The 26,612-nt window shown below is 39.5% G+C and overlaps 1 protein-coding gene across 3 annotated transcripts; it reads right to left on the minus strand.

Annotated features, from left to right (window-relative positions):
• Nucleotides 1-592: 592 nt before the first annotated feature.
• Nucleotides 593-6,266, minus strand: LOC148874031 (uncharacterized). Of its 3 annotated transcripts, XR_016101061.1 has the most exons (4): nucleotides 4,508-6,266; nucleotides 4,300-4,412; nucleotides 2,627-3,273; nucleotides 593-1,600 (listed from the first exon to the last, which is right to left on the minus strand). XR_016101061.1 is itself a non-coding variant. In XM_088951310.1 (2 exons), exons 1-2 carry the CDS (start codon nucleotides 5,304-5,306, stop codon nucleotides 4,402-4,404), a joined length of 810 nt encoding a protein of 269 aa, XP_088807436.1. In that variant the 5' UTR covers nucleotides 5,307-6,266; the 3' UTR covers nucleotides 4,118-4,401. The 3 variants fall into 3 exon arrangements, 1 of the variants encoding a protein (XP_088807436.1); XR_016101060.1 differs by having other exon boundaries at nucleotides 4,300-6,266; XM_088951310.1 differs by lacking the exons at nucleotides 593-1,600; nucleotides 2,627-3,273 and having other exon boundaries at nucleotides 4,118-4,412.
• Nucleotides 6,267-26,612: the final 20,346 nt, after the last annotated feature.

Consider the following 26,612-nt stretch of genomic DNA (forward strand, 5'->3'; position numbering starts at 1 on the left):
GTGGTACTAGGTCGAATCCCACAGGGAGCTAAACAATAATCTCTTAGCCGAATGGATAATATAATTGAGTGGAAAAATTTTATAACTAAAATTAAAAGAATAAGAAAGCAATAGCAAACTAAACAAACAATAGAAAATCAGTCTTACTGAATTCTGGTTCAAGGGTTTGGGTTGTATCGATTGGCCATCGATCCTAGGTAAATCTCAGCATTCTTGCAATTCAAGCATTTAACCTTAGATTTATTAGGATAGCCATAATAAACCTTGTGTTTTCCTAAATCAGTTGACCAAACCCAGCATTCAATCAACACTTATCACCACTCAACTGAGTACAATAGCGTTCCATATTAACCGGTGATAGCATTAAGATTTGTGAAAACAGTTAAACCAAAACAACAATAATTGAGATAGCTGCAATTATTGAATCTTGTTCCATCGATTCTTTTTAGGTTAAACCATGTCAATACATTGGTCAAAGGCTGTCATGAACAATTGACCCAAAAAGATATTAACCTAATTGCTACTTGTACCACTATTCATGACAATTACGGATCACCGAAATCATGGATAGTAGTAGGAAAATCAACATTAATTCAGTTTGTCAAACTAATTAACATTAACATCGAATAAAAATATGCACAAGAATCAATGAATACTTGAATTAAAAAGCAAGAAAATAAATTAACTATAGAACCTCACAATGACATAATCGAACCTCCCCCCTTGAACCAAAAAAAAGAAGCTTAGCTGCTCATGATCTGCGCAATCTCCATGCTTTGCTTCTCTATGGCTGAACTGATCTTTTTGAGTTGCTTGATGCTTGATTTCTGGATGATTGAATGATGGTAGAGCTGGTTCGCCCCCCTCTTTATATAGCCAAAGGAGAGGACTGTTTTCCAACTCCTTCTAGGAGATCATCTTATATTTAGGGAGTCTTGATCTTCTTTGAACTAATCCTACCCTATATCTTATGTAATGATCTAATCTCAACCTTCTAATCTCTCTAGGATTACATTCAAGACTTTAGAACTGATAAAACTCTCTCCTTGGAGATTACATTCGATATTTGGATTCTTGACTCTTGAATTCGAGTTGGGTTGCTTCAAGGTATTTCTGCGAGTTGGGCTTAAGTTGTGAAATGGGCCTGGCTACGAACTTGCTCCGATTTCAGGCTCATTTTCATATACAATTTGGGCCGAATCTGTCAAAACCCAAAACATAAAAGCTGTTGGAATTCCTTTTACCTTTCTAATGCTTCTTGAATTGTCCAATTCTGAGTGCGGAATTGAGAGTTGGTCCCAAATTACTGACTATTGCCAAAACTATGCAAAATCACCCGATTTGCCCCGTTTTCTTCCAATTGCGTTATTTTTTGCCCTGAATCGAAATACAAGAGTAATGAGTCCATTTAAGTGCTAAAGTAATGTAAAAAGATGAAAATTAAGGGACAAAAATAGGATTCTTTTCAGTCTCATCAATCTTGAATCCGCCCAATCAGAGCTCGGATATGAGAGTTAGGCCCAGATTACTGAATGGTGCCGAAACTGTGAAAAACCATCCGATTAACCTTGTTTTCCTTCTTGCAACTTCTTTCCTTGCCCTGAATGAAAATACCAGAGTGATGAGTCCAATTTAATGTAAATTAAGTGTAAAAAGACTGAATATCAGAGATAAGAATATGATAATTTTTATTCACATCATGCAGTATCATAATTGAGTGTAGGGGTCAGGTGTAACATTTCAGTTTTGCCCACTAATCACCAAGGTCTAGGGCAATATAGGAATTCTAGTATGGTTTAGGGTTTCAAGTAAATCTACACTGCATGTACCTCGGGTCTCACCCTGGTAGCTGATTCAAATGACGGGTTGTTGAAGCCCTCAGATTTAATTCTAGTCCCACTCTACGAGTAAAATTGTAGTAACAATGATACTAGGTCAAATCCCATAGGGAGCCAATAATTAATTTCTCATCCAAATGCACAATTTAAATAGTGGGAATTTCAAATAATTAAATTTCTAAATTAAAATAACAATTAACACAAAATAGCAAATAACAATTAACAAAGAAGATTTCAGTCTTACCAAACTCTGATCCAAAGGTTCAATTTGAGTCAATTGATCACTGATCCTAGGCTAAAAATAACAATCTTGCAATTCAAGCATTTAACATTTAGATTTATTAGGATAGCCATAATAAACCTTATACCTTCCTAGTTTAGTTGACCAAACCCAGCATTCAATCAACACTTATCATTAACCGGCTGGGCACGATAGCATTCCATATCAATTAATGATAGCAATAAATTTTATGAAAGTAGTTAAACCAAAATAAAAATAATTGCGATAGCTGCAATTATTAAATTTTGTTCTGTTGATTCCCTTTTGGTCAAAACACACCAACACATTGGTCAAAGGCAGTCATGAGCAATTGACCCACAAAGATATTGACCCAATTGCTACTTGTACAACTATTCGTGACAATTACGGATCACCAAATCATGGATAGACAAAGGAAGATCAATATTAATTAATTTTTCAGATTAATCAATATCAACTTCCATAAAAATATGCACAAGAATAAACGAATACTTGAATTAAAGGCAAGAATTTAAATTAAGACCATAACCTCACGGTGACACAATTGAACCAAAAATTCCCCTTGAATCAGAAAAGAGAAGCTCAGCCGCTCATGGTTGTCGTCTCCTTCTTGCTTTGCTTCCAAGATGGATGGATTGACTGATTGCTTGATTGATGCCTAAAGCCAGCCCCCCCCCCCCCTCCCTTTATATATCTTTAGGAGGAGGGGCTGTTTCCAACTCCTTTTAGGAGTTCATTCCCAAAAATAGAAAGTCCTAATTAGTTTTGATCTAATCCTATCCTATCTCTTATCTAGTAATCTCAATCTTCTTATCTTTCTAGGATTACATTTGAAATTTAAATCTGATAGGACTCTTTATTCTTGAATTCGAGTTGGGCTTCTTTAATAAACTGGGCTGCTACAAGGCTTTTCTACAAATTGGGCTTCAGCTGTGAGTTGGGCTTTTCTATGAATTTTCTTTGGCTTTGGGCCTGATTTTGACCTCGATGAAGACTAAATCTGTCAAAATCCAGAACATCAAAGTTGTGGAGTTCTCCTTTATCTTTCCGGTGCATCTTGAATTATCCCAATCTGAGTCCGGATTTGAGAGTTATGCCCATATTACTGAATTGTGATGAAACTATGCAAAATCATCCGATTAGCCTTGTTTCCCTCCTGTCACCTTCTTGCTTGCCCTGAATCGAAATACAAGAGTAATGAGTCCAATTAAGTGTTAATTAAGTGTAAAAGAATGAATATTTAGGGATAAAAATATGATAATTTTTATTCTCATCAAATGCCCCCACACTTAAACCTTGCCCGTCCTTGGGCAAGACAAAATTCAAGCAAATATAGAACAAGAACAAACTAACTATCCTACCGATTTTTAAACTCAACTCTCCTTCATCTTTTTCCACAAATATTCTAGGTTAAATATTGTGAACCGTTAAATCAACACAACCAAGCCATACATGACTCATTCATCAGTCAATCCAATTTTTGCTACTACAATTCAAATAATAGGATGGAGCACTCATTTGAATTGCTAACTAGTAGGTGCATTTTGTGCTCCATCCTACTATTTGAATTGCTAACTAGTAGGTGTATTTTGTACTCTGTTCTACTATCAGATGACTTGGCTGGTAGGTGCATTTTATGCTCCATCCTACCATCGGATTACTTGACCAGTAGGTGCATTTTTTGCTCCATCCTACCAATTGTGGCAATGGTGAAGTATTTACCCCATTTACTTAAACCTGAATTTAGGACTAGCTTAAAAGAGATGGCATCAGATGAATTGTGTACTCTCTGATAATATTTCTTTACTCAGTTCACAAGAATCTTCCTAGAACACTATTTCAATTGATTCCAAAAGAGTTGAGTTTTTATTTTATTTTATTTTTTTGAACTGAAATAAATACTACTTATCAGATCCTATACTCCCCCCCCCCACCCCACACTTAATCTATGCATTATTGAAATGTAAAGAAAAAGGGGAAGTAACTAATCTATAGATGCAAAAACAAGAAGAAAAAGAAAAAAACAAACTTCCATGTTTTTAATCATCATAAACCGGATCCTCTAACTTTTGTAGTTGCAACTTTTGGTGTCTTCCCCTTTCATCCATTATGGGTGGGTTCAAATCTGGAATAGGGGTCTGCAAAATAGAGGGTAACAATTTCTTATGAAAAAATGATGATGGAACATTAGAATTTGTTAACCTTGACTCCAATATTGACTCTGAAGCTTCATAGGATGAATCTAACTCTTCCTTCATATGCAATTGTGCACTCAATTCGAGTTCCTTATTCATATCTTTTTCTTCAAAAATTTCCTACATAATTGAATCAACAATGTCAACTGAATAGATTGAATGACATTCATTGGGGTACTTCATTGCTTCAAAAATGTTAAATTTAATAATCTCACCGTCAAACTCGACGGAGAGAGTACCCTCATCCACATCTATTTTGGTTTTGGCCATTTTCATAAATGGCCTGCCTAATAGAAGTGGAGCTAAATTTGTGATAGTGTCTTCCTCCATCTTCAAGATGTAAAAATCAGCTGGAAATATTAGGTCATTAACCTGCACCAAAACATCTTCAACAATCCCCTTAGCGTAAGCATTAGAACGGTCAGCTAATTGAATAACTACCCTAGTCTCCTTCAATGGACCCAAATTCAAAGCACAATAGATTGAGTATGGCATGACATTAATAGATGCATATAAATCTAGCATGACATGCTCAATTCTTTTCTTGCCAATCACGCAAGGTAAAGTAAACATACTTGGATCATCACGCTTTTCTGGCAAGGTTCTCTTGATGATAGCTGACACATTCTCCCCAATCCTTACCTTCTCATCACCTCTCAGCTTCCTTTTGTTAGTGCACAACTCCTTCAGAAATTTTGTGTATTTTGGGATTTGCTTGATGGCATCTAACAAAGGAATATTTATCTCCACCTTCCTAAAGGTCTCCAAAACTTCTTGCTCGTACTCTTCTTTCTTAGATTTTTCCAACCTACTAGGAAAAGGTGGCGCAATGGCATTAGAAATGTTAGGTAAAGGGGAATCAGGCTTTACCTTATTGGAACTCTCTGGTGGATCTTGTTTTTCCTCTTCTTTCTGTTCTTCATTCACTTTCTTTGGTGAAGTAAGTTGTGACTGCAATTCCTTCCCACTTCTCAACACTATTGCACTAGCATTCTCCTTGGGATTGACCACCATCTGTGATGGTAATTTTTTAGAGTTTTGTGCCTCCAACTTGCTAATAGAAGTAGAAAATTGACTGATTTGGTTCCCTAAGTCCTAGATGCTGGCCCTTGTTTCCTGTTGGAATTGTTGAGTGCTAGTCGCTAAAGCCTTAACTATATCATCTAAAGACATACCTGAACTTAAAGGTTGATTTTGGGCTTGGGTAGGTGTTGGAATTGGAGGTTGTCTGTTGAAAGCTTGAGGCTGGAATCTTTGTGGCCCTCCTTGATTTCCGTAGCTCAGATTGGGATGATCCCTCCACCCAGGATTGTAATAGTTAGAATAGGGATCATACTTGCATTGAGGTTGGCTCGGAAATCCTCCTACGGCATTGACTTGCTGCATCGAACCATCTTATAATGATGGGCACATATCCGTAGGATGCCCAAGAATCGAGTGTATGCCACAAACCTTAGCCGCTTGTAATTGCCCCACAGCCAATTGATGAACCAAAGCAGTTAGATCAGAAATTTGACTTTCCAGATTAGAATGGCTTACCTCATTAACACATCTGATAGCTCCATCTATTCTTGCTCCAAATTGTTGAGAGTTCTCAGCCATGTTGGAAATCAATTGCCAAGCCGCCTCTGGTGTTTTGTTGACTAAGGCTCCTCCACTAGCTACATCTACCATACTCCTATCCATAGGTTGGAGTCCTTCGTAGAAGTATTGGATTAAGAGCTGCTTAGGTATTTGGTGGTGTGGACAGCTAGCGCAGAGTTGTTTGAACCTTTCCTAATACTCATATAGTATCTCACCACTAGACTGCCTTACCCAACAAATCTCTTTTCTAATATTTGCAGCTTGTGATGCTAGGAAATACTTATCTAAAAACACCATATTCATCTCATCCCATGTACGTATTAAACCAGGAGGAAGAATATATAACCAGTCCTTTGCCTTATCTCATAAAGTAAAAGGAAAAGCTATCAGTTTTACCTGTTCCTCAGTCATACCCTGTGGTTTCATGCTTCAACAGACAACATGGAACTCTTTAAGATGCTTGTGAGAGTCCTCGCTTGGAAAACCATGAAAAACAGGAAGCAATTGAATTAAACCAGATTTAAGTTCAAAAGCTACCTCAAAAGTGGGATATACTATTCACAGAGGCTATTGATTCAGGATTGGTGCAGCTAACTCCCTTAGTATTCTTTCTCTATCAGCCATCTCTTCTTCTTCTTCAAAAATAGCTCTATCACAAGTTGTCAAGTCAATATCAAAATTCACCTTTGGAGGTGAATGATCCTTCCTTTGCTTAGCCTCCCTTCTCAAATGACGGGTTGTCTTCTCAATTTCAGGAATATATTCTACTTCACCTTTTTGAGAAGAACGAGTCATAAAACAAAACAGGTTAGCACAAACCGAAGGCATGAAGCTAAAAAGTTAAAATAGCTCCCCGGAAATGGCGCCAAAAATTCTGACAGGTTGTTGAAGCCCTCAGATTTAATTCTAGTCCCACTCTACGAGTAAAATTGTAGTAACAGTGGTACTAGGTCGAATCCTACAGGGAGACAGTAATTAATTTCTCAGCCAAATGCACAATTTAAAGAGTGGGAATTTCAAATAATTAAATTTCTAAATTAAAACAACAATTAACACAAAATAGCAAATAACAATTAACAAAGAAGATTTCAGTTTTACCAAACTCTGATCCAAAGGGTCAATTTGAGTCAATTGATCACCGATCCTAGGCTAAAAATAGCAATCTTGCAATTCAAGCATTCCTAGTTTAGTTGACCAAACCCAACATTCAATCAACACTTATCATTAACCGACTGGGCATGATAGCATTCTATATCAATTAATGAAAGGAATAAATTTTATGAAAATAGTTAAACCAAAATAAAAATAATTGAGATAACTGCAATTATTAAATTTTGTTCCATTGATTCCCTTTAGGTCAAAACATGCCAACACATTGGTCAAAAGCTGTCATGAATAATTGACCCACAAAAATATTTGACCTAATTGCTACTTGTACCACTATTCGTGACAATTACGAATCACCGAATCATGGATAGACATAGGAAGATCAATATTAATTAATTTGTCAGATTAATCAACATCAACTTCCATAAAAATATGCACAAGAATAAACAAATACTTGAATTAAAGGCAAGAATTTAATTTAAGCACATAACCTCACGGTGACACAATTGAATCAAAAATTCCCCATGAATCAGAAAAGAGAAGCTCAGCCGCTCATGGTTGTCGTCTCCTTCTTGCTTTGCTTCCAAAATGGATGGATTGACTGATTGCTTGATAGATGCATGCCTAAAGCCAGTCTGCCCCCCCCCACTTTATATAGCTTTAGGAGGAGGAGCTGTTTCCAACTCCTTTTAGGAGTTTATTCCAAAAAATAGAAAGTCCTAATTAGTTTTAATCTAATCCTATCCTATCTCTTATTTAGTGATGAGACTAAAAAGTACCCTATTTTTATTCCCAAATATTCACTCTTTTTCATTAATTTATCACTTAATTGGACTCATTACTCTTCTATTTTGATTTAGGGCTAGCAAGAAGGCAATTGGAAGAAAACAAGGCAAATCGGATGTTTTTGAACAATTTCGGCACTATTCAGTAATCTGGGCATAACTCTCTATTCCGGATTCTGATTTGGATAATTCAATATGCACTAGAAATATGAGGGATAGGCCCACAACTTTTATATTTTCGGTTTTGATAGACTCGGTCCGCATCAAAGACGAAATCGGGCTCGAAGTCGGAGCAAGTTCGCAGAAAAGCCCATTCCACATCTGAAGCCCAATTCGCAGAAGAGCCTTGTAGCAGCCCAACTCCAATTCAAGAATGAAGAGTCCTATCAGATTTAAATTTCAATTGTAATCCTAAAAAGATAAGAGATTGAGATTACTAGATAGGATAGGAAAGAAGTAGATCAGATTAGGACTTTCTAATTTTAAAAGTTAATCTCCTAAAGGGAGTTGGAGAGAGCCCCTCCTCCTAAAGCTATATAAAGGGGGGGGGCACTAGCTTTAGGCATCAATCCAACAATCCATGAATAAAAATCCATAAATCAAGCATCAAGCAACTCGATCAATCAAGAAAGATCAATTCGGCCTTCTGAGAAGCAGAGCATGGAGGATTCGAAAATCATGAGTAGTTAAGCTTTTCTTTTATGGTTCAAGGGGGGATGTTCGATTGTGTCATCGTGAGGTTTAGTATTTAATTCAAGTATTCATTGATTCTTGTTCTTATTCTCTATGGATGTTAATGTTAATTAGTTTGACAAATTAATTAATGTTGATTTTCCTACTGCTATCCATGGTTCGGTGATCCATAATTGTCATGAATAGTGGTACAAGTAGCAATTAGATTAATATCTTTCTGGGTCAATTGTTCGTGACAGCCTTTGACCAATGTATTGACATGTTTTAAGCTAAAGGGAATCAATGGAATAAGATTCGATAATTGCAGCTATCTTAATTATTGTTATTTTGGTTTCACTGTTTTCACAAAGTTTAATGCCATCACTAGTTAATATGGAGCGCTATCGTACCCAGTCGATTGTTATTTTGGTTTCACTGTTTTCACAAAGTTTAATGCCATCACTAGTTAATATGGAGTGTTATCGTACCCAGTCGATTAGTGATAAATGTTGATCAAATGCTGGGTTTGGTCAGCTGATTTAGGAAAACACAAGGTTTATTATGGCTATCCTAATAAGTCTAAGGTTAAATGCTTGAATTGCAAGACTACTGAAGTTTACCTATGATCGATGACCAATTGATTAATCCGAACCCTTGAATCAGAATTCGGTAAGACTGATTTTTCTTGTTTGATATTGCTATTGCTTTCTTATTCTTTTAGAAATTTTAATTATTTAATTTTCCCATTCTATTATATTCCACATTCGGCTAAGAAATTATTCCCTAGCTCCCTGTGGGATTCGACCTAGTATTACTATTACTACAAAAAATCTATTGTGGGACTAGCATTAATTTTGAGGGCTTCGACAACCTATCATCTAGTAATCTCAATCTTCTTATATTTCTAGGATTACATTTGAAATTTAAATCTGATAAGACCCTTTATTCTTGAATTTGAGTTGGGCTTCTTTAATAAATTGGGGTGCTACAAGGCTTTTCAGTGAATTGGACTTCAGCTGTGAGCTGGGATTTTCTATGAATTTGCTTCGACTTTGGTCCTAATATTCACCTTGATTCTGACCGAATCTATCAAAACATATAACATGAAAGTTGTGGAGTTCTCCCTTATATTTCTGGTGCATCTTGAATCATCCCAATCAGAGTCCGGATATGAGAATTATACCCAGATTACTGAATGGTGCCGAAACTATGCAAAATCATCCGATTGGCCTTGTTTCCCTCCTGTCGCCTTCTTGTTTGCCCTGAATCAAAATACAAGAGTAATGAGTCCAATTAAGTGTTAATTAAGTGTAAAAGAGTTAATATTTAGGGATAAAAATATGATAATTTTTATTCTCATCAACAGGCCACCCCAACACTTGGCGGCACATCAGCCTCAACCTTAGCAGGATAAATCTCCCCAGACTTATCCAATGGCTGTGAACATTCTAAACTAACACGAGTCTCATAAGTGTTAAGTTTAAGGGCTCATCCAGATTCTGCTCAAAGTCAAACTTTTTGACAGTAGGTTGGTCACTACCTAGAACATGTGAGTCACCTCCCACTACTCTTGAGCTCTCTTCATCAAGAACAACTTCTTGACGATGATTGTTTAGGATGTAATCGTCCTCCAAGAAATGGACATTCTGACTACAGAACACCTTCTATTCTCCTGGGTCATAGAATAGGTAACCCACAGAGCCTTCGGGATAGCCTATGAATAGGCAACGACTAGTCTTGGATTCCAATTTGTCTGTACTCATTCTTTTAACGTGTGTAGGACAACCCCAAATCTTCAAGTGTCTGACACTTGGTTTCTTTCCTGCCCAAAGTTCATTTGGAGTATTCAGAACCGATTTGGTTGAAACCCGATTTAGCACGTATATCATAGTCTCCAATGCGTAACCCCAAAAGGATGTGGGTAATTTTGAGTGTACGAGAAGTGACCAAACCATATCCAATAAGGTCCTATTCCTTCTCTTTGAAACACCATTAAGCAGTGGTGTAGTAGGAGGAGCTAACTGTGATACTATCCCATTGACCTTCAAGTAGTCCTTGAATTCGTCAAAGAGATACCCGCCACTTCGATCTGATCGAAGGGTCTTAATTTCTCTCCCTAACTGTTTCTCGACCTCTTGTCTTAACTCTTTGAACTTTTCAAATGATTCAGACTTGTGTCTCATTAGGTACACGTAACCATACCGAGAATAATCATCGATGAATGTAATAAAATACACATGCTAGTTATGAGTCCTAACACTCAAGGGACCACATACATCAGTATGTATAAGGTCAAGCATGCATGTACATCTATCCGGCTTACTATTAAATGGCCGTTTCGTCATCTTACCCTGAAGGCAAGGCTCACAAGTGGGAAGACCTTCTACAGTTAGAAAATCCAAGGGACCATCCTTTACCAATCTTGTGATATGATCAATGCTGATATGGCCAAGTCGGTAATGCCACAAGCACGTGGGATTAATTGTATCACGGATTCTTTTTTTGGGGATATCAGTCGACGTAGTTTCGGTTATGTTAGTTTCTAGAGAAGGATGTAGAACATAGAGACCATTCTCAAGTTCTCCGTATGCGATGAATCTATTGTTTCTTTTAATAGTAATCGTATTACTAAAGAAGACAGAATATCCATCCGCACACAGTTTTGAAACAGAAATCAAATTTTTTCTCAAATTTTGTACATAAAGACAATCTTTCAGTACAATTGATCATTCTCTAAAAATTAATTCTACGGTTCCTATGGCCACAGCTGCAACACTTGCAGAAGTCCCCAAGTAAAGAGTTACTTCTCCATCACTCAGCCTTTTGCTTACCTTGAACCCCTGCAGTGAGTTACACGCATGAGTTGAAGCCCCGGAGTCAATACACCAGGATGCAGAAGTTACCAACATAGGATTCAAAATTACCTTGCTTGGATTCTAGGTTTTGAGGACAGTTCCTCTTCTAGTGGCCGATCTGCTTACAAAAATGATAGGCATTCGATGCCTTGTCTTTCCTCTCCTTCTTGGGTTTGGTGGCCTTCTTCTGGGGCTTTCTCTTTGCCCTCCTTTTCTTGCCCTTCTTGCCAGTTTCGACAAGCATGGCTAAGGGCTCATCCTTCTTGATTAGTTATTCGGCCCTCTACAACATATTGCTGAGTTCCTGAACGCTGACATTTAACTTATTCATGTTATAGTTCATGATGAATGGATTGAATGACGGAGGCAAAGAGTTGAGAATGGTGTCTATCTGGGTCACATGATCCAGCCCGGATCCAAGAGCCTCAAGCTCATTGATGTAGCCCATCATCCGAAGACAATGGTCATGAACTTGCTGGCCCTTGGACATCTGCGTGGTCATGAACTGTTTCAAGACCTTTTATCGAGTAGAACATCCGTTGTTTGTACATTGTCTTTAGACTGTCCAATATGTCCTTGGCCAGCTCGATCTGATCGAACTGCCTCTGTATTGGATTGTCCAGTGAGGCAATGATATAGCACTAGGAGAGAGAGTTTTTCTCCTCCCATTCTTGATAGTCCCTTCTCAGGGCCTCAAAAGCCCTATCTCCTAGACGCTTCGGGGCAAGATTCTTAGCCACCTTATCCAATTTCTCAGAGGTCAAGACCAGCATTAGGTTACGATACCAATCGGCATAGTTTGGGCACTTAAGCTTATTATCGTCCAAAAGCTTTGCAAATTTTCCGTTTTCCATTTCTGATAAAAAGCAAACATTAGTCCACAACCTAATGTGATTCATGTTAATTACATAGATATGGCTTTTAATCTATGTTCCATTCCCATTTATTCATCTTTGATATTTCCCTCCTATCTCAATGACGAAGACTGCGAATTGTCTCTAGAAATGTGGGAAATCACATAGGGTGCATGGAGCCAACTGTTTCAACCGCAGAACCCCACCACCTTTCTATGAAGGATCATATCCACTCATCATATGAGCTTTCCCTTTGGCCTCTGTCAGACAATGTTCATTGCCATTTTAGGTTAAACCTTTCTGTCCAGTGAGTGTTCATCCATCATATTTGTGAACGCCAATGTACCGTGAGAGTCTTCCATTTTCTGGTAGGATCCTCCCACATCGGTCTATGATGCCCCTATCATCTTATGAAACACTCCGACAGATCCAGCAACAAATGGATAGCCCAATTTTATGGTGTATTTCTTCACTACTGAAGAACCCATCTTCATGCTAATGATGGAAGGCTGTTAGAGAGTTCATCATATGAATCTCCCTATCACATGCACTCATATTTCAGGAGGGAACAAAATTTACGCCCTAGTTTAATTTAGGTCAAACCAAAATGGCTCCCACTAACTTTCATAAAGTCAGATTTCTAGTGAGCCCTAAACGGCTAGGGTTCCACACGAATCCTTTTTAGGGGTGCGGGGCCCACCACTGAGGGAGATCATCCAATGATCTTTAGGGACACCATGGCAATGATGTGCATTCAACCATGGTGTGCGCAAGAGCCACTATCGTATTTGCATGAGACAAGTACTTATGGCCCATGTACGTAGCACATCCATACATCACATGCAATGATAGAATTGATCCAATCAATTAATATCTGTAAAGCTCATTATTAAAGCCCATTTTAATTCATAATATTGTTAGAAAGTTTTGTATGCCCTTAGCTTCAATCTGATTTGATGTACTTTAGACATTTAGTGTAAATAAATAAAGTGCATGTTTGATTCATGTTGTTTGGTATAATTCTATGTAAGACCCTAAAACTGGACACTAGATGAGACACGTGTTAGTTTTAAATGTTCGCAGCCATTGGATAAGTCTGGGGAGATTTATCCTGCCAAGGCTGATACTAGTGTGCCGCCAAGTGTTGGGATGGCCTCTCTCGGTCACCAGGGTAAGACCCAAGGAACATGTAGTATGGGATTACTCAAATCCTTGAACCAGACTAGATTTCCTGTGTTGCCCTGGACCTTGGAGACAAATGGGCAAAACTGGAAAGTTACACCTGACCCCTAGACTTGATTATGATGCTTCACTAGGTGTTGGATCGAGCTGTCTTTGCTATGCCAATCAGTGAGATCCTTAGCGGGGGCCCGAACCTGGGCATGTTGGGGTAGTCTAAGAATTCATCTGAATTGGTGATCATAGTGACAGGATCAGCTCCTTTGTCGGAGAAAGGTAATGATCGGGAATGCACTCTCTCTGATGGAAACCAAACTGCCGGCAGTAGATTTCAATAGTTGGAATTTTGTTTTGCAAAATTTATATATGATATATATATATATATATATATATATGTACGGTTTCAAAGTGTTTGCAAATGGTTTTAATTCCCCGGATTCATGTGAGTGGAGAGTGCGGCACTGTTCCTTGCAGCCAAGGGGGAGGTCCTCTCTTGTCGGGCAGTGCTTGATCATTAAGGGCTGAGAGGTTAAGTGTAAGACCATTTAGGATAGTACCTAATGAGCTAATCTTGCACCTGCCCATAGTCCTTGGGTTTTTATAAGATGGCTTGGCCTAGGGACCACTTAATGTAATTGTTGGGCCCATAGGTTCCATGCGATGGGCTCAGGGGTTCATTGAGCTTTTTATGAATTTGGCTGGGCCATGTAATAAAGGCTGGGACGAACCCATGTGGCTGGTGTAGATCAATGCTTGGGTCCCATGCCATACAAAGAATCCCAACTGGGCAACAGATTGGAAACTATTTAAGCACTAAACACTTAATGGGCCAAAAGCCCATTTCGAGCTAGGCTGATATGATCACCCATCTATGGGGTAGATCTGTGATTAAAGTTAGCAAAAGGATTGGGCCTTTAACTCTATCCACTCTGGGAGACCAAATTCAAATTAGATTTGAATCTGGTAACCTCCTGATAAGATCAGGAGTAAGCTAACTTAATCTGCAGATAAGATTAAGATCATCCCCTATCCAAATACTGATTTGGGTTGGGATAACTCCTAATTAGGAGGTTTCTTAATCAAGAAGAAAAGAGGAAAAACCCTAAGAGATCATAATCAGATTTTGAACTAAGGGTTTTGTGCAAGAAATCATCCTGTGAATTGAGATTAGATCTCAGACACACTCCAGAGAGAAGAGAAGCAATTTCAACCATCTTCACTTCAGGAGTTCTCCTCTAGCCGCCACCATTGATTCTTACAAGATTTGATCTTTGAAGAAGAAAGAAATCTAGAAATTGGTTCTTGACATGAGTTTTGTAGAAAAGACTGAAAAGATTTGGTGCTCTAAGTTTCCAGTGGATTCTTACGAAGGATTTAGTGTGTAGGACGCATTCTGCTGGTTCCGTTCCACACACAACTGTGTCATCTTTAGCAGGAGTGGATCTTGGTGTCCTCTTTGGGCGTGAACACCAACTTTGGGAGATATTGCTTCTCTAGATCAAGTATAATTCCTCCCATCTCTTTTGGTTCAGATCTGGTTTGATTATGGTACAAGTAGGATCTTTGAATATTGTATTCAAAATTTAGGGAGTACGATTCCCAGTTGGGAGAAGGTAAGAAAATTTTTGAAATCCGCCCACCCATTCCGTAATCTTTATGGCATCCATTAGATGGATCCTTGATGAGACAAAAAAGAACCCTATTTTTATCCTCTAATATTCACTCTTTTATATTTATTTACCACTTAAATGAACTCGTTACTCTTGTATTTCGATTCAGGGCAATAAAGAAGGCAATTGGAAGAAAACAGGACAAATCGGGTGATTTTGCACAGTTTCGGCGACAGTCAGTAATCTGGGCCTAACTCTCAATTCCGGACACCGAATTGGACAATTCAAGAAGTATTAGAAAGAAGAAAGGAAGGCCCACAACTTTTATGTTTTGGGTTTTGACAAATTCGGCACGCATCGAGTACGAAAACGAGCCCAAAGTCGGAGCAAGTTCGCAGCCAGGCCCATTTCACAACTTAAGCCCAACTCGCAGAAGTAGCTGAAGCAGCCCAACTCGAATTCAAGAGTTAAGAGTCCGAATTTCGAATGTAATCTCCAAGGAGAGAGTCTTATCAGTTCTAAATTCTTGAATGTAATCCTAGAGAGATAAGAAGATTGAGATTAGAGCATTAGATAAGAGATAGGATAGGATTAGTTCAAGATAAGATCAAAACTCCCTAAGGATAAGATGATCTCCTAGAAGGAGTTGGAAAACAGCCATCTCCTTTGGCTATATAAAGAGGGGGGCGAACCATCTTTAGCAATCACTCAATCATTCAGCAATCAACCATCAATCAACTCAAGAAGATCAGTTCGGCCATGGAGAAGCAAAGCATGGAGATTGCGCAGATCATGAGCAGCTAAGCTTCTTTTTTCTGGTTCAAGGGGAGAGGTTCGATTGTGTCATTGTGAGGTTCTATAGTTAATTTATTTTCTTGCTTTTTAATTCAAGTATTCATTGGTTCTTGTGCACATTTTTATTGGATGTTAATGTTAATTAGTCTGACAAACTGAATTAATGTTGATTTTCCTACTGCTATCCATGATTTTGGTGATCCGTAATTGTCACGAATAATAGTACAAGTAGCAATTAGGTTGTTATCTTTTTGGGTCAATTGTTCATGACAGCCTTTGACCAATGTTTTAACATGGTTCAACCTAAAAGAATCGATGGAACAAAATTCAGTAATTGCAGCTATCTCAATTATTGTTATTTTGGTTTAACTGTTTTCACAAATCTTAATGCTATCACTGTTTAACATGGAACGCTATCGTACCCAGTTGAGTGGTGATAAGTGTTGATCGAATGCTGGGTTTGGTCAACTGAATTAGGAAAACACAAGGTTTATTATGGCTATCCTAATAAATCTAAGGTTAAATGCTTGAATTGCAAAATGCTAAATTGTACCTAGGATCGATGGCCAATCGATTCAACCCAAACCCTTGAACCAGAATTCGGTAAGACTGATTTTCTCTTGTTTGTTTAGTTTGTTATTCTTTTAATTTTAGTTATTTATTTTTCCCACACAATTACTTTACCCATTCGGCTAAGAGATTATTGATTTGCTCCCTGTGGGATTCGACCTAGAACCACTTTTACTGCAAATATTTTATTGTGGGACTAGTACTAATTTTGAGGGCTTCGACAAACCCGTCAAAATTTTGGCACCGTTGTCGGGGAGCATCTTTAATTTCTTAGCTATTACCTTCCTCTTGTTAACCTCTTTTGGTTTATGACTCGTGCTTCTCAACGAGGTAAACTCGAGTACAATCTCGAAATTGAGAGGACCACCCGTCGTTTAAGAAAGGAGGCAAAGCAAAGGAAGGATCGTTCACCAAAGAAGGTGAATTCAGATTGTGATTTTCCCATATTCGAAGAAGTAGAAAGAATGGCTGACAGAGAGAGGACATTGAGGGAGTTGGCTGCACCAATTATGAACCAACAACCTTTATGCATCACGTACCCCACTCTTGAGGTAGCCTTTGAACTCAAATCTGGTTTGATTCAGTTATTACCTCTGTTTCATGGTTTCCCAGGTGAGGACCCTCACAAACATCTAAAGGAATTTCATGTCGTCTGTTCAAGCATGAAACCCCATGGTATGACTGAGGACCAGGTAAAACTCATAGCCTTTCCATTTACTTTAAGAGAAAAAGCAAGGGATTGGTTTTATATTCTCCCTCCCGGTTCTGTATGCACATGGGATGAAATGAATAGGATATTTTTAGATAAATATTTTCCTACATCCCGGGCTGCGAATATAAGAAAAGAAATATGTGGAGTTCGGTAGTTTGGTGGTGAGACATTATATGAATATTGGGAAAGGTTTAAGCAACTTGTTGCTAGTTGTCCCCACCACCAAATTCCTGAACAATTGTTAATCCAATACTTCTATGAAGGGCTTCAGCCCATGGATAGAAGTATGGTCGATGCAGCCAGTGGAGGAGCCTTGGTGAACAAGACACCCGAAGTGGCCAGGGAGTTAATCTCCAACATGGCCGAAAATTCACAACAGTTCGGTGCTAGGACAGACGGTACCATTAGATGGGTTAATGAGGTAAGCCATGTAAATTTAGAAAATCAGATTTTTGACCTAATTGCTTTGGTAAGACAACTCGCTGTAGGACAAGTACAAACTGCCAGGGTGTGTGGTATCTGTTCGATTCCTGGCCATCCTATGGACATGTGTCCATCATTGCAAGATGGTTTGATGCAGCAAGTCAATGCCGTAGGAGGATTCCCGGGCCAGCCCCAACGAAAGTATGATCCCTACTCCAATTATTACAATCCAGGGTGGAGAGATCACCCAAACCTAAGCTACGGGAACCAAGGAGGACAGCAGCAATACCAGCCCCATTTTTTCAGTTGACAGCCCCAGTTTTCAACACCCATCACAGTGCAAGGCCAACCCTCGAATTCAGGTATGTCATTAGAAGATATAGTTAAGGCTCTAGCTACTAATACTCAGCAATTTCAACAGGAAACAAGAGCCAGCATTCAGAATTTGGGGAACCAAATCAGCCAACTTGCCACTGCCGTTAGCAAGTTGGAGGTGCAGAGCTCCGGGAAACTACCATCACAAATGGTAGTCAACCCCAAGGAGAATGTAAGTGCAGTGGTGCTGAGAAGCGGGAAGGAACTGCAGCTAGAACCCACCTCACCATGGAAGGTGGATAAAAGACAAGAAGAAGACAAGGTGCAGGACTCAAGAGTTAGAGAGAACGTTTCAGCCATGATCAAGAGGACCTTACCAGAAAAACATGCTGATCCAGGTATGTTCACCCTACCTTGTGTGATTGGCAATAAGCAAATCGAGCATGCCATGCTAGACTTAGGTGCATCTATCAATGTCATGCCATACTCGATTTACTATACTTTGAGATTAGGTCCTTTAAGGGAAACTAAAGTTGTTATCCAATTAGCTGATCATTCTAACGCCTTCCTAGAAGGGATTGTTGAGAATGTAATGGTGCAGGTTAACGATTTAATTTTCCCAGCTGATTTTTACATTCTGGAGATGGAGGAGGACACGATCGAAAGTTCAGCCCCACTTCTATTAGGCAGGCCATTTATGAAAATGGCCAAGACCAAAATAGATGTGGATGAGGGTACCCTCTTCGTCGAATGTGACGGAGAGACTATTAAATTTAATATTTTTGAAGCTATGAAGTACCCAAATGAAGACCATTCGGTTGACACTATTGGTCCAACTGTGCAGGAATTTTTTGAAAAAGATATGAATGAGGAGCTAGAATCGAGTGCACAATTGGATACAAAGGCCCCTATGCCAGATTTGAACCCGCCCATGATGGATGGAAGGGGAGCACACCGAAAGCTGAAACCACGAGAGCTAAAGTAGCAAAGGAGAACGTCGAGCATAACGACGTTAAACAATTGCGCTTGTGGGAGGCAACCCATTGTGTTTAGTTAACTTTGTTATTTTGTTTGGTTTTGATTTTTGTGTTTAGCAGGAACCCAACAAGACAAACAAGGAAGTACCCCCAAATCCTTCTACTTTATGCATAATCACATACATTGGGGACAATGGATAACTTAAGTGTGGGGGGATTAGGAAAATCTGATGGAAATTTGGGATACCTTACCTTCTTCAAATTTCCGCTCCCGAAAACTTATCCTTGAACGATTTCAACTTATCAGGAATCATGTGCTTAGGCTGAATAGATAAGATAGGATGCAAGCATGACTAACTGAATCTTTCTTGGCTGCATATGGTATCTCATGATTTTAATCGATCAATAGGCAAGATGCATAAGGGTTTGATTGATTTTCACATAATTATCTGTCAAACATGGGTTGATTATTCTAGAACTTGCTATGTTAGGCATATAGAGACCACGATCAATGAATTCATGGATCAGGCGGTGAAACCCTATGATTCTTGTGAAAAAAAAAAAAAAAGAGGGAGTTTGAAAATAAAATAGTAACTATTGTGAGATGGAGCATAAAATGCACTCACATCTAGAAACAAAAAAACAAGTGTGAGATGGAGCATAAAATGCGCTCACATTTAGAAATGAAAGCAAGTGTGAGATGGAGCATAAAATGCACTCACATCTTGAAAAGAAGGCAAGGATGAGATGGAGCATAAAATGCACTCACCCTAGAACCCCAACCCCATTCTCACCTTCAGATCTTAGGAATTCACACTAAGTGGTGAAGATGTGATACATAGCAAGCTTATGGCAATAAGCACACCTTGTTTTGATTCAAAGGAAAGTAATTGCATCTGGCTGAATTGGTCTGTTAAAAGCAATGAGCACCCGTGCAGTCCAAGGAGTTTTCAGCCCTAGAAGGCTTGTCTCCTTGACTATCGATTTAACTTGGGACCATGAGGAATGGTGATTTGCGATCACTCTTGGACAAGAAAAAGGGGAGAAAGAGATGAAAAGGGAAAGGTTACCAAGTCTGAACTAAAGCATGAAATGAACCAGGCCTCATGTAGAGAAAAAGAAAGATTGAAAATCAATAGTTAGTCTCTCTTGTGTTACTTGAGTTTTTGCCTTGCCCGAGGACGGGAAAAGTTTAAGTGTGGGGGGATTTGATGAGACCAAAAAGAACCCTATTTTTATCCTCAAATATTCACTCTTTTATATTTATTTATCACTTAAATGAACTCATTACTCTTGTATTTCGATTCAGGGCAATAAAGAAGGCAATTGGAAGAAAACAGGACAAATCGGGTGATTTTGCACAGTTTCGGCGACTGTCAGTAATATGGGCCTAACTCTCAATTCCGGACACCGAATTGGACAATTCAAGAAGCATTAGAAAAAAGAAAGGAAGGCCCACAACTTTTATGTTTTGGGTTTTGATAAATTCGGCACGCATCGAGTACGAAAACGAGCCCAAAGTCGGAGCAAGTTCGCAGCCAGGCCCATTTCACAACTTAAGCCCAACTCGCAGAAGTAGCTGAAGCAGCCCAACTCGAATTCAAGAGTTAAGAGTCCGAATTTCGAATGTAATCTCCAAGGAGAGAGTTTTATCAGATCTAAATTCTTGAATGTAATCCTAGAGAGATAAGAAGATTGAGATTAGAGCATTAGATAAGAGATAGGATAGGATTAGTTCAAGATAAGATCAAAACTCCCTAAGGATAAGATGATCTCCTAGAAGGAGTTGGAAAACAGCCCTCTCCTTTGGCTATATAAAGAGGGGGGCGAACCAGCTCTAGAAATCACTCAATCATTCAGCAATCAAGCATCAATCAACTCAAGAAGATCAGTTCGGCCATGGAGAAGCAAAGCATGGAGATTGCGCAGATCATGAGCAGCTAAGCTTCTTTTTTCTGGTTCAAGGGGAGAGGTTCGATTGTGTCATTGTGAGGTTCTATAGTTAATTTATTTTCTTGCTTTTTAATTCAAGTATTCATTGGTTCTTGTGCACATTTTTATTGGATGTTAATGTTAATTAGTCTAACAAACTGAATTAATGTTGATTTTCCTACTGCTATCCATGATTTCGGTGATCCGTAATTGTCACGAATAATGGTACAAGTAGCAATTAGGTTGTTATCTTTTTGGGTCAATTGTTCATGACAGCCTTTGACCAATGTTTTAACATGGTTCAACCTAAAAGAATCGATGGAAAAAAATTTAGTAATTGCAGCTATCTCAATTATTGTTATTTTGGTTTAACTGTTTTCACAAATCTTAAAGCTATCACTGTTTAACATGGAACGCTATCGTACCCAGTTGAATGGTGATAAGTGTTGATTGAATGCTGGGTTTGGTCAACTGAATTAGGAAAACACAAGGTTTATTATGGCTATCCTAATAAATCTAAGGTTAAATGCTTGAATTGCAAGAATGCTAAATTGTACCTAGGATCGATGGCCAATCGATTCAACCCGAACCCTTGAACCAGAATTCGGTAAGACTGATTTTCTCTTGTTTGTTTAGTTTGTTATTCTTTTAATTTTAGTTATTTATTTTTCCCACACAATTACTTTACCCATTCGGCTAAGAGATTATTGATTTGCTCCCTGTGGGATTCGACCTAGAACCACTTTTACTGCAAATATTTTATTGTGGGACTAGTACTAATTTTGAGGGATTCGACAAACCCATCAATCCTACATTTCTTTTAGTGGTATTAGAGCCACAGGTTCGAATCTTGAACCAAAAGAAAATCAAATCTGAACTTGCGTAGATGGACAGAAGATGTTCTACCAAGATTTGTGCTAATTGTTTTCTTTATTTCAAGAAACTGTTTCTTGTTAAGGGCGATTGATCTGAAATTAATATTTGTTAAATCCAAAATTTATTTAGAACTGTTCTTTATTTATTTTGATTTAATGGACTGTTCAAACCTGGAGATCGCAGTGCAGATTTGGCGCAGATGGTCTGTGCACCCTTTTTCCTTTTTCTTATTTTATTCAATTCGGTTTGTAAATAATTTTTTTATTTTCTAGACTGAATGTATAGGATTTGATCAAGAATGTAATTAATTAATAGAAATAGGATTTCTGTTTTTTTATTTTCTTGATTGAAGAAGAAGGAAGAAGAAGGTGGCACTGGAGATTTGTAGATGGAGAAATCGCTTTCTGCGATTTGTAGTTTGTGAAACTGCAACCCTAGTGATTAACCTCTGTTTTGTAGGTGGTGCGAATAGTCCATAGTTGATTTGTGATTGCTTAAAATCAAGATTATTAATTTTAGATATTTCATGGATTAATTCTTGAATTGAAAATCAGTTTCGGACATATTTGGACTAGATTGGACCAAAATTATTTGGACTGAATCTAGGGTTCGAAGGGGACTGTTTTTAGCCCATTTTTCTCCCTCTTGCAGTTCCAAATCCGATGTTCAATTACAGGGATTAATTCAGCCCACCTGTAAAGCCCAGTTTTAATAGGTTAAAACTACAAAAGCCCACCCTTGTGAGAAAAGCTGTATGGGCCGAATTGCTATCTGCGATTCAGCTCATACACCTAGTACACATTAATTGTTAATGTTATGTTTTTAAATGGGCTGTTTATTGGGTTTTACAGCAGTTAATTGATCAGATCAATTCCTCCTTTACATGTGATGTTTGGATGTTGGATGTGCTGTGACCATGGGCCATAAGCACTTGGCCCATGATAATTCCTTAGTGGCTCTTTGCGCACACCATGGCTGAATGCACATCATTGCCATGGTGTCCTTTAAGTCATTGGATGACCCCTCTTTGCTTGGTGGGCCCCACAACCCTGAAAAGGGATGCGTACGGAACCCCTAGCCGATTAAGGCCCACCAGAAATCTGACTTTATGAAAGTCAGTGGGAGCCACTCTGGTTTGACCTAAATTAAAACTAGGGCGTATTTTTATTCCCTCCAGCAAATATGAATGCATGTGATAGGGAGACCCATATGATGGACTCTCTAAAGGCCTTCTGTCATTAGCACAATGATGGGTCCTTCAGTAATGAGGAAACACACCATAAAATTGGGCTATCCATTTGCTGTTGGATCTATTAGAGTGTTTCATAAGATGATAGGGGCGTCATAGACCGATGTGGGAGGGGCTTCACCAGAAAATGGGAACTCTCTCACGGTACCTTGGCGTAACCTGAATATGATGAGTGTGCACTCACTGGACAGAAAGGTTTACATGAAAACGGCTCTGAACCTTGTCTGACAGATGCCAAAAGGAAACTCATTTGATGAGTGGATATGATCTGTCACAGAAAGGTGGTGGGGTTATGCAGTTGAAACAGTTGGCTTCATGTACCCCATGTGATTTCCCACATTTCCAGAGACATTTCGTGGTCTCCGTCACTGAGAAAGGAGGGAAATCTCAGAGATGAACAAATGGGAATGGAACATAGATTAAAAGCCATATCTATGTAGGTAACATGAATCAAACTAAGGTTGTGGACTAACGTCTTTGCTGTTTTATCAGAAAATGGCAAACAGTCAATTCACAAAGCTTCTAGAGGATAACAAACTTAAGGGCCCAAACTATGTCGACTGGTATAGAAATCTTATGCTGGTCCTAACTTCCGAGAAGTTAGATAAGATGGTGAAAAATCCTGCCCTGGAGCGTCCGGGTGATAGGGCTTCTGAGGCCCGTAGGAGGGACTACCAAGATTGGGAGGATAAGAACTCCCTAACCTGTTGCTTTGTCATTGCCTCACTGACAACTCAATACAGAGGCAGTTCGATCAGATCGAACTAGCCAAGGACATATTGGAGAGTCTAAAGACAATGTATGAAGAGCAGAACCGTTCTACTAGACAGAAGGTCCTGAAATTGTTCATGACCGCGTAGATGTCCAAAGGGCAGAAAGTTCATGACCATTTTCTTCGGATGATGGGCTACATTAATGAACTCAAAGCCCTTGGATCCGGGCTAGATCTTGGCATGCAAGTGAATGCCATCCTAAATTCTTTGCCCTCTTCCTTTAATGTGTTCACTATGAACTACAACATGAACAAGCTGAATGTCAGCGTCCAGGAACTCAGCAACATGTTGCAGAGGGCCAAGGATCTACTTAAGAAGGATGAGCCTTTGGTTATGCTTGCTGAAACTAACAAATCAGGCAAGAAAAAGAGAAAGGCAAAGAAGGCCCAGAAGAAAGCTGCCAAGCTCAAGAAGTAGAAGAAGAACAAGGCATCTGATGTCTGTCACTTCAGCAAGCAGACTGGCCATGTTGACTCCAAGGTTTCAACTCATGCGTGTAACTCACTGTAGGGATTCAAAATTAGCAAAAGATTGAGTGAAGGCGAAGTGACACTATTCTTGGGAACGACTGCAAGTGTTGCAGCAGCGGCAATAGGAACCGTAGAATTAGTCTTTAGAGAATGAGTGCTTGTACTTAAAAACTGTCTTTATGTAAAGAACTTGAGAAGAAATTTAATTTATGTTTCTAAACTGTGTGCTGATGGATATACTGTCTATTTTAATAATATGATTATTGCTAAATGGAATAACAAATTCATCACATGCGGGGAATTATAGAATAGTCTCTATGTTCTATATCCTTCTCTGAAAACCAACTTAACCAAAACTACGTCGGTCGAAAATCCCAAGAAGTGGACTCATGATACAATAAATCCCATGTGCCATTGGCATTACCAACTTGGCCATATCGGTGTTGACCGAATCAATTCACTGTCAGGATGCATTCCCCCTATACTTTGGGCATAGTAAATTCTGATCTGGGTTGATTGGTACTTCTCCCTATTATGGGAAAAGTACAAAAACACACGATGCAGAATTCTGAATTCCAGCCCCCCTACAACTAGCCCTCTCCCCCGCTATAAACCACATCCTACCCGTGAATGAGCTGATTGGTACTTCTCCCTATTATGGGAAAAGTACGAAAACAGATGATGCAGAATTCTGAATTCCAGCCCCCCTACAACTGGCCCAATCCCCCCCTACAAACCACATCCTGCCCATGAATTCGGCATCAATTCATGGACAGGATGCATTCCCCCTGTACTTTGGGCCTAGTAAATTTGATCTGGGCTGATTGGTACTTCACCCTATTATAGGAAAAGTACGAAAACACACGATGCAGAATTCGGAATTCCAGCCCCCCCTACAACTAGCCCTCTCCCCCCCTATAAACCACATCCTGCCCGGGAATGGGCTGATTGGTACTTCACCATATTATGGGAAAAGTACGAAAACAAATGATGCAGAATTCTGAATCCAGCCCCCCCTACAGCTATCCATCTCCCACTATAAACCACATCCTGCCCGTGAATTTGGCATCAATTCATGGTCAGGATGCATTCCCCCTGTACTTTGGGACTAGTAAATTCTGATCTGGGCTGATTGGTACTTCTCTCTATTATGGGAAAAGTACGAAAACACATGATGCAGAATTCTGAATCCAGCCCCCCCCCCCAACAACAAGCACTCTCCCCCCCTATAAACCACATCCTGCCCGTGAATGGACTGATAGGTACTTCTCCCTATTAAAGGAAAAGTACAAAAACACACAATGTAGAATTCTGAATTTCAGCCCCCCCCCTACAACTAGCCGTCTCCCCCCCCCCCTATAAACCACATCCGGCCCGTGAATTTGTCATCATTTCACGGTCAGGATGCATTCCCTCTACACTTTGGGCCGAGTAAATTCTGATCTGTGCTGATTGGTAGTTCTCCAATGGAAAAAGTACGAAAACACACGATGCAGATTTCTAAGTACCAGCCCCCCCCTACAACTAGCCCTCTCCCCCCCTATAAACCACATCCTGCCCGTGAATTTAGCATCAATTCACGGTCAGGATGCATTCCCCCTGTACTTTGGGCCTAGTAAATTCTGATCGGGGCTGATTGGTACTTCTCCCTATTATGGGAAAAGTATGAAAACACACGATGCAGAATTCTGAATTCCAGCTCCCCCCTATAACTAGACCTCTCCCCCCCTATAAACCACATCCTGCCCGTCATCACTTCATGGTCACGATGCATTCCCCCTGTACTTTGGGCCTAGTAAATTTGATCTGGGCTGATTGGTACTTCACCCTATTATGGGAAAAGTACGAAAAGACACGATGCAGAATTCTGAATTCCAGCCCCCCCTACAACTAGCCCTCTCCCCCCCTATAAACCACATCCCGCCCGGGAATGGGCTGATTGGTACTTCACCATATTATGGGAAAAGTACGAAAACAAATGATGCAGAATTCTGAATTCCAGCCCCCCCTACAGCTATCCATCTCCCCCTATAAACCACATCCTGCCCGTGAATTTGGCATCAATTCATGGTCAGGATGCATTCCCCCTGTACTTTGGGCCTAGTAAACTCTGATCTGGGCTGATTGGTACTTCTCCCTATTATGGGAAAAGTACGAAAACACATGATGCAGAATTCTGAATCCAGCCCCCCCCCCAACAACAAGCACTCTCCCCCCCTATAAACCACATCCTGCCCGTGAATGGACTGATAGGTACTTCTCCCTATTAAAGGAAAAGTACAAAAACACACAATGTAGAATTCTGAATTTCAGCCCCACCCCTAAAACTAGCCGTCTCCCCCCCCCTATAAACCACATCCTGCCCGTGAATGGGCTGTTTGGTACTTCTCCCTATATTGGGAAAAGTACGAAAACACACGATGCAGAAATCTGAATTCCACCCCCCCTACAACTTTCCCTGTCCCCCCCTATAAACCACATCCTGCCCGTGAATTTAGCATCAATTCACGGTCAGGATGCATTCCCCCTGTACTTTGGGCCTAGTAAATTCTGATCTGGGCAGATTGGTACTTCTCCATATT

Source organism: Nelumbo lutea, chromosome 1 (genome assembly GCF_056320005.1).
Source record: "Nelumbo lutea isolate HS-2025 chromosome 1, American lotus-T2T, whole genome shotgun sequence".
NCBI lineage: Eukaryota > Viridiplantae > Streptophyta > Magnoliopsida > Proteales > Nelumbonaceae > Nelumbo > Nelumbo lutea.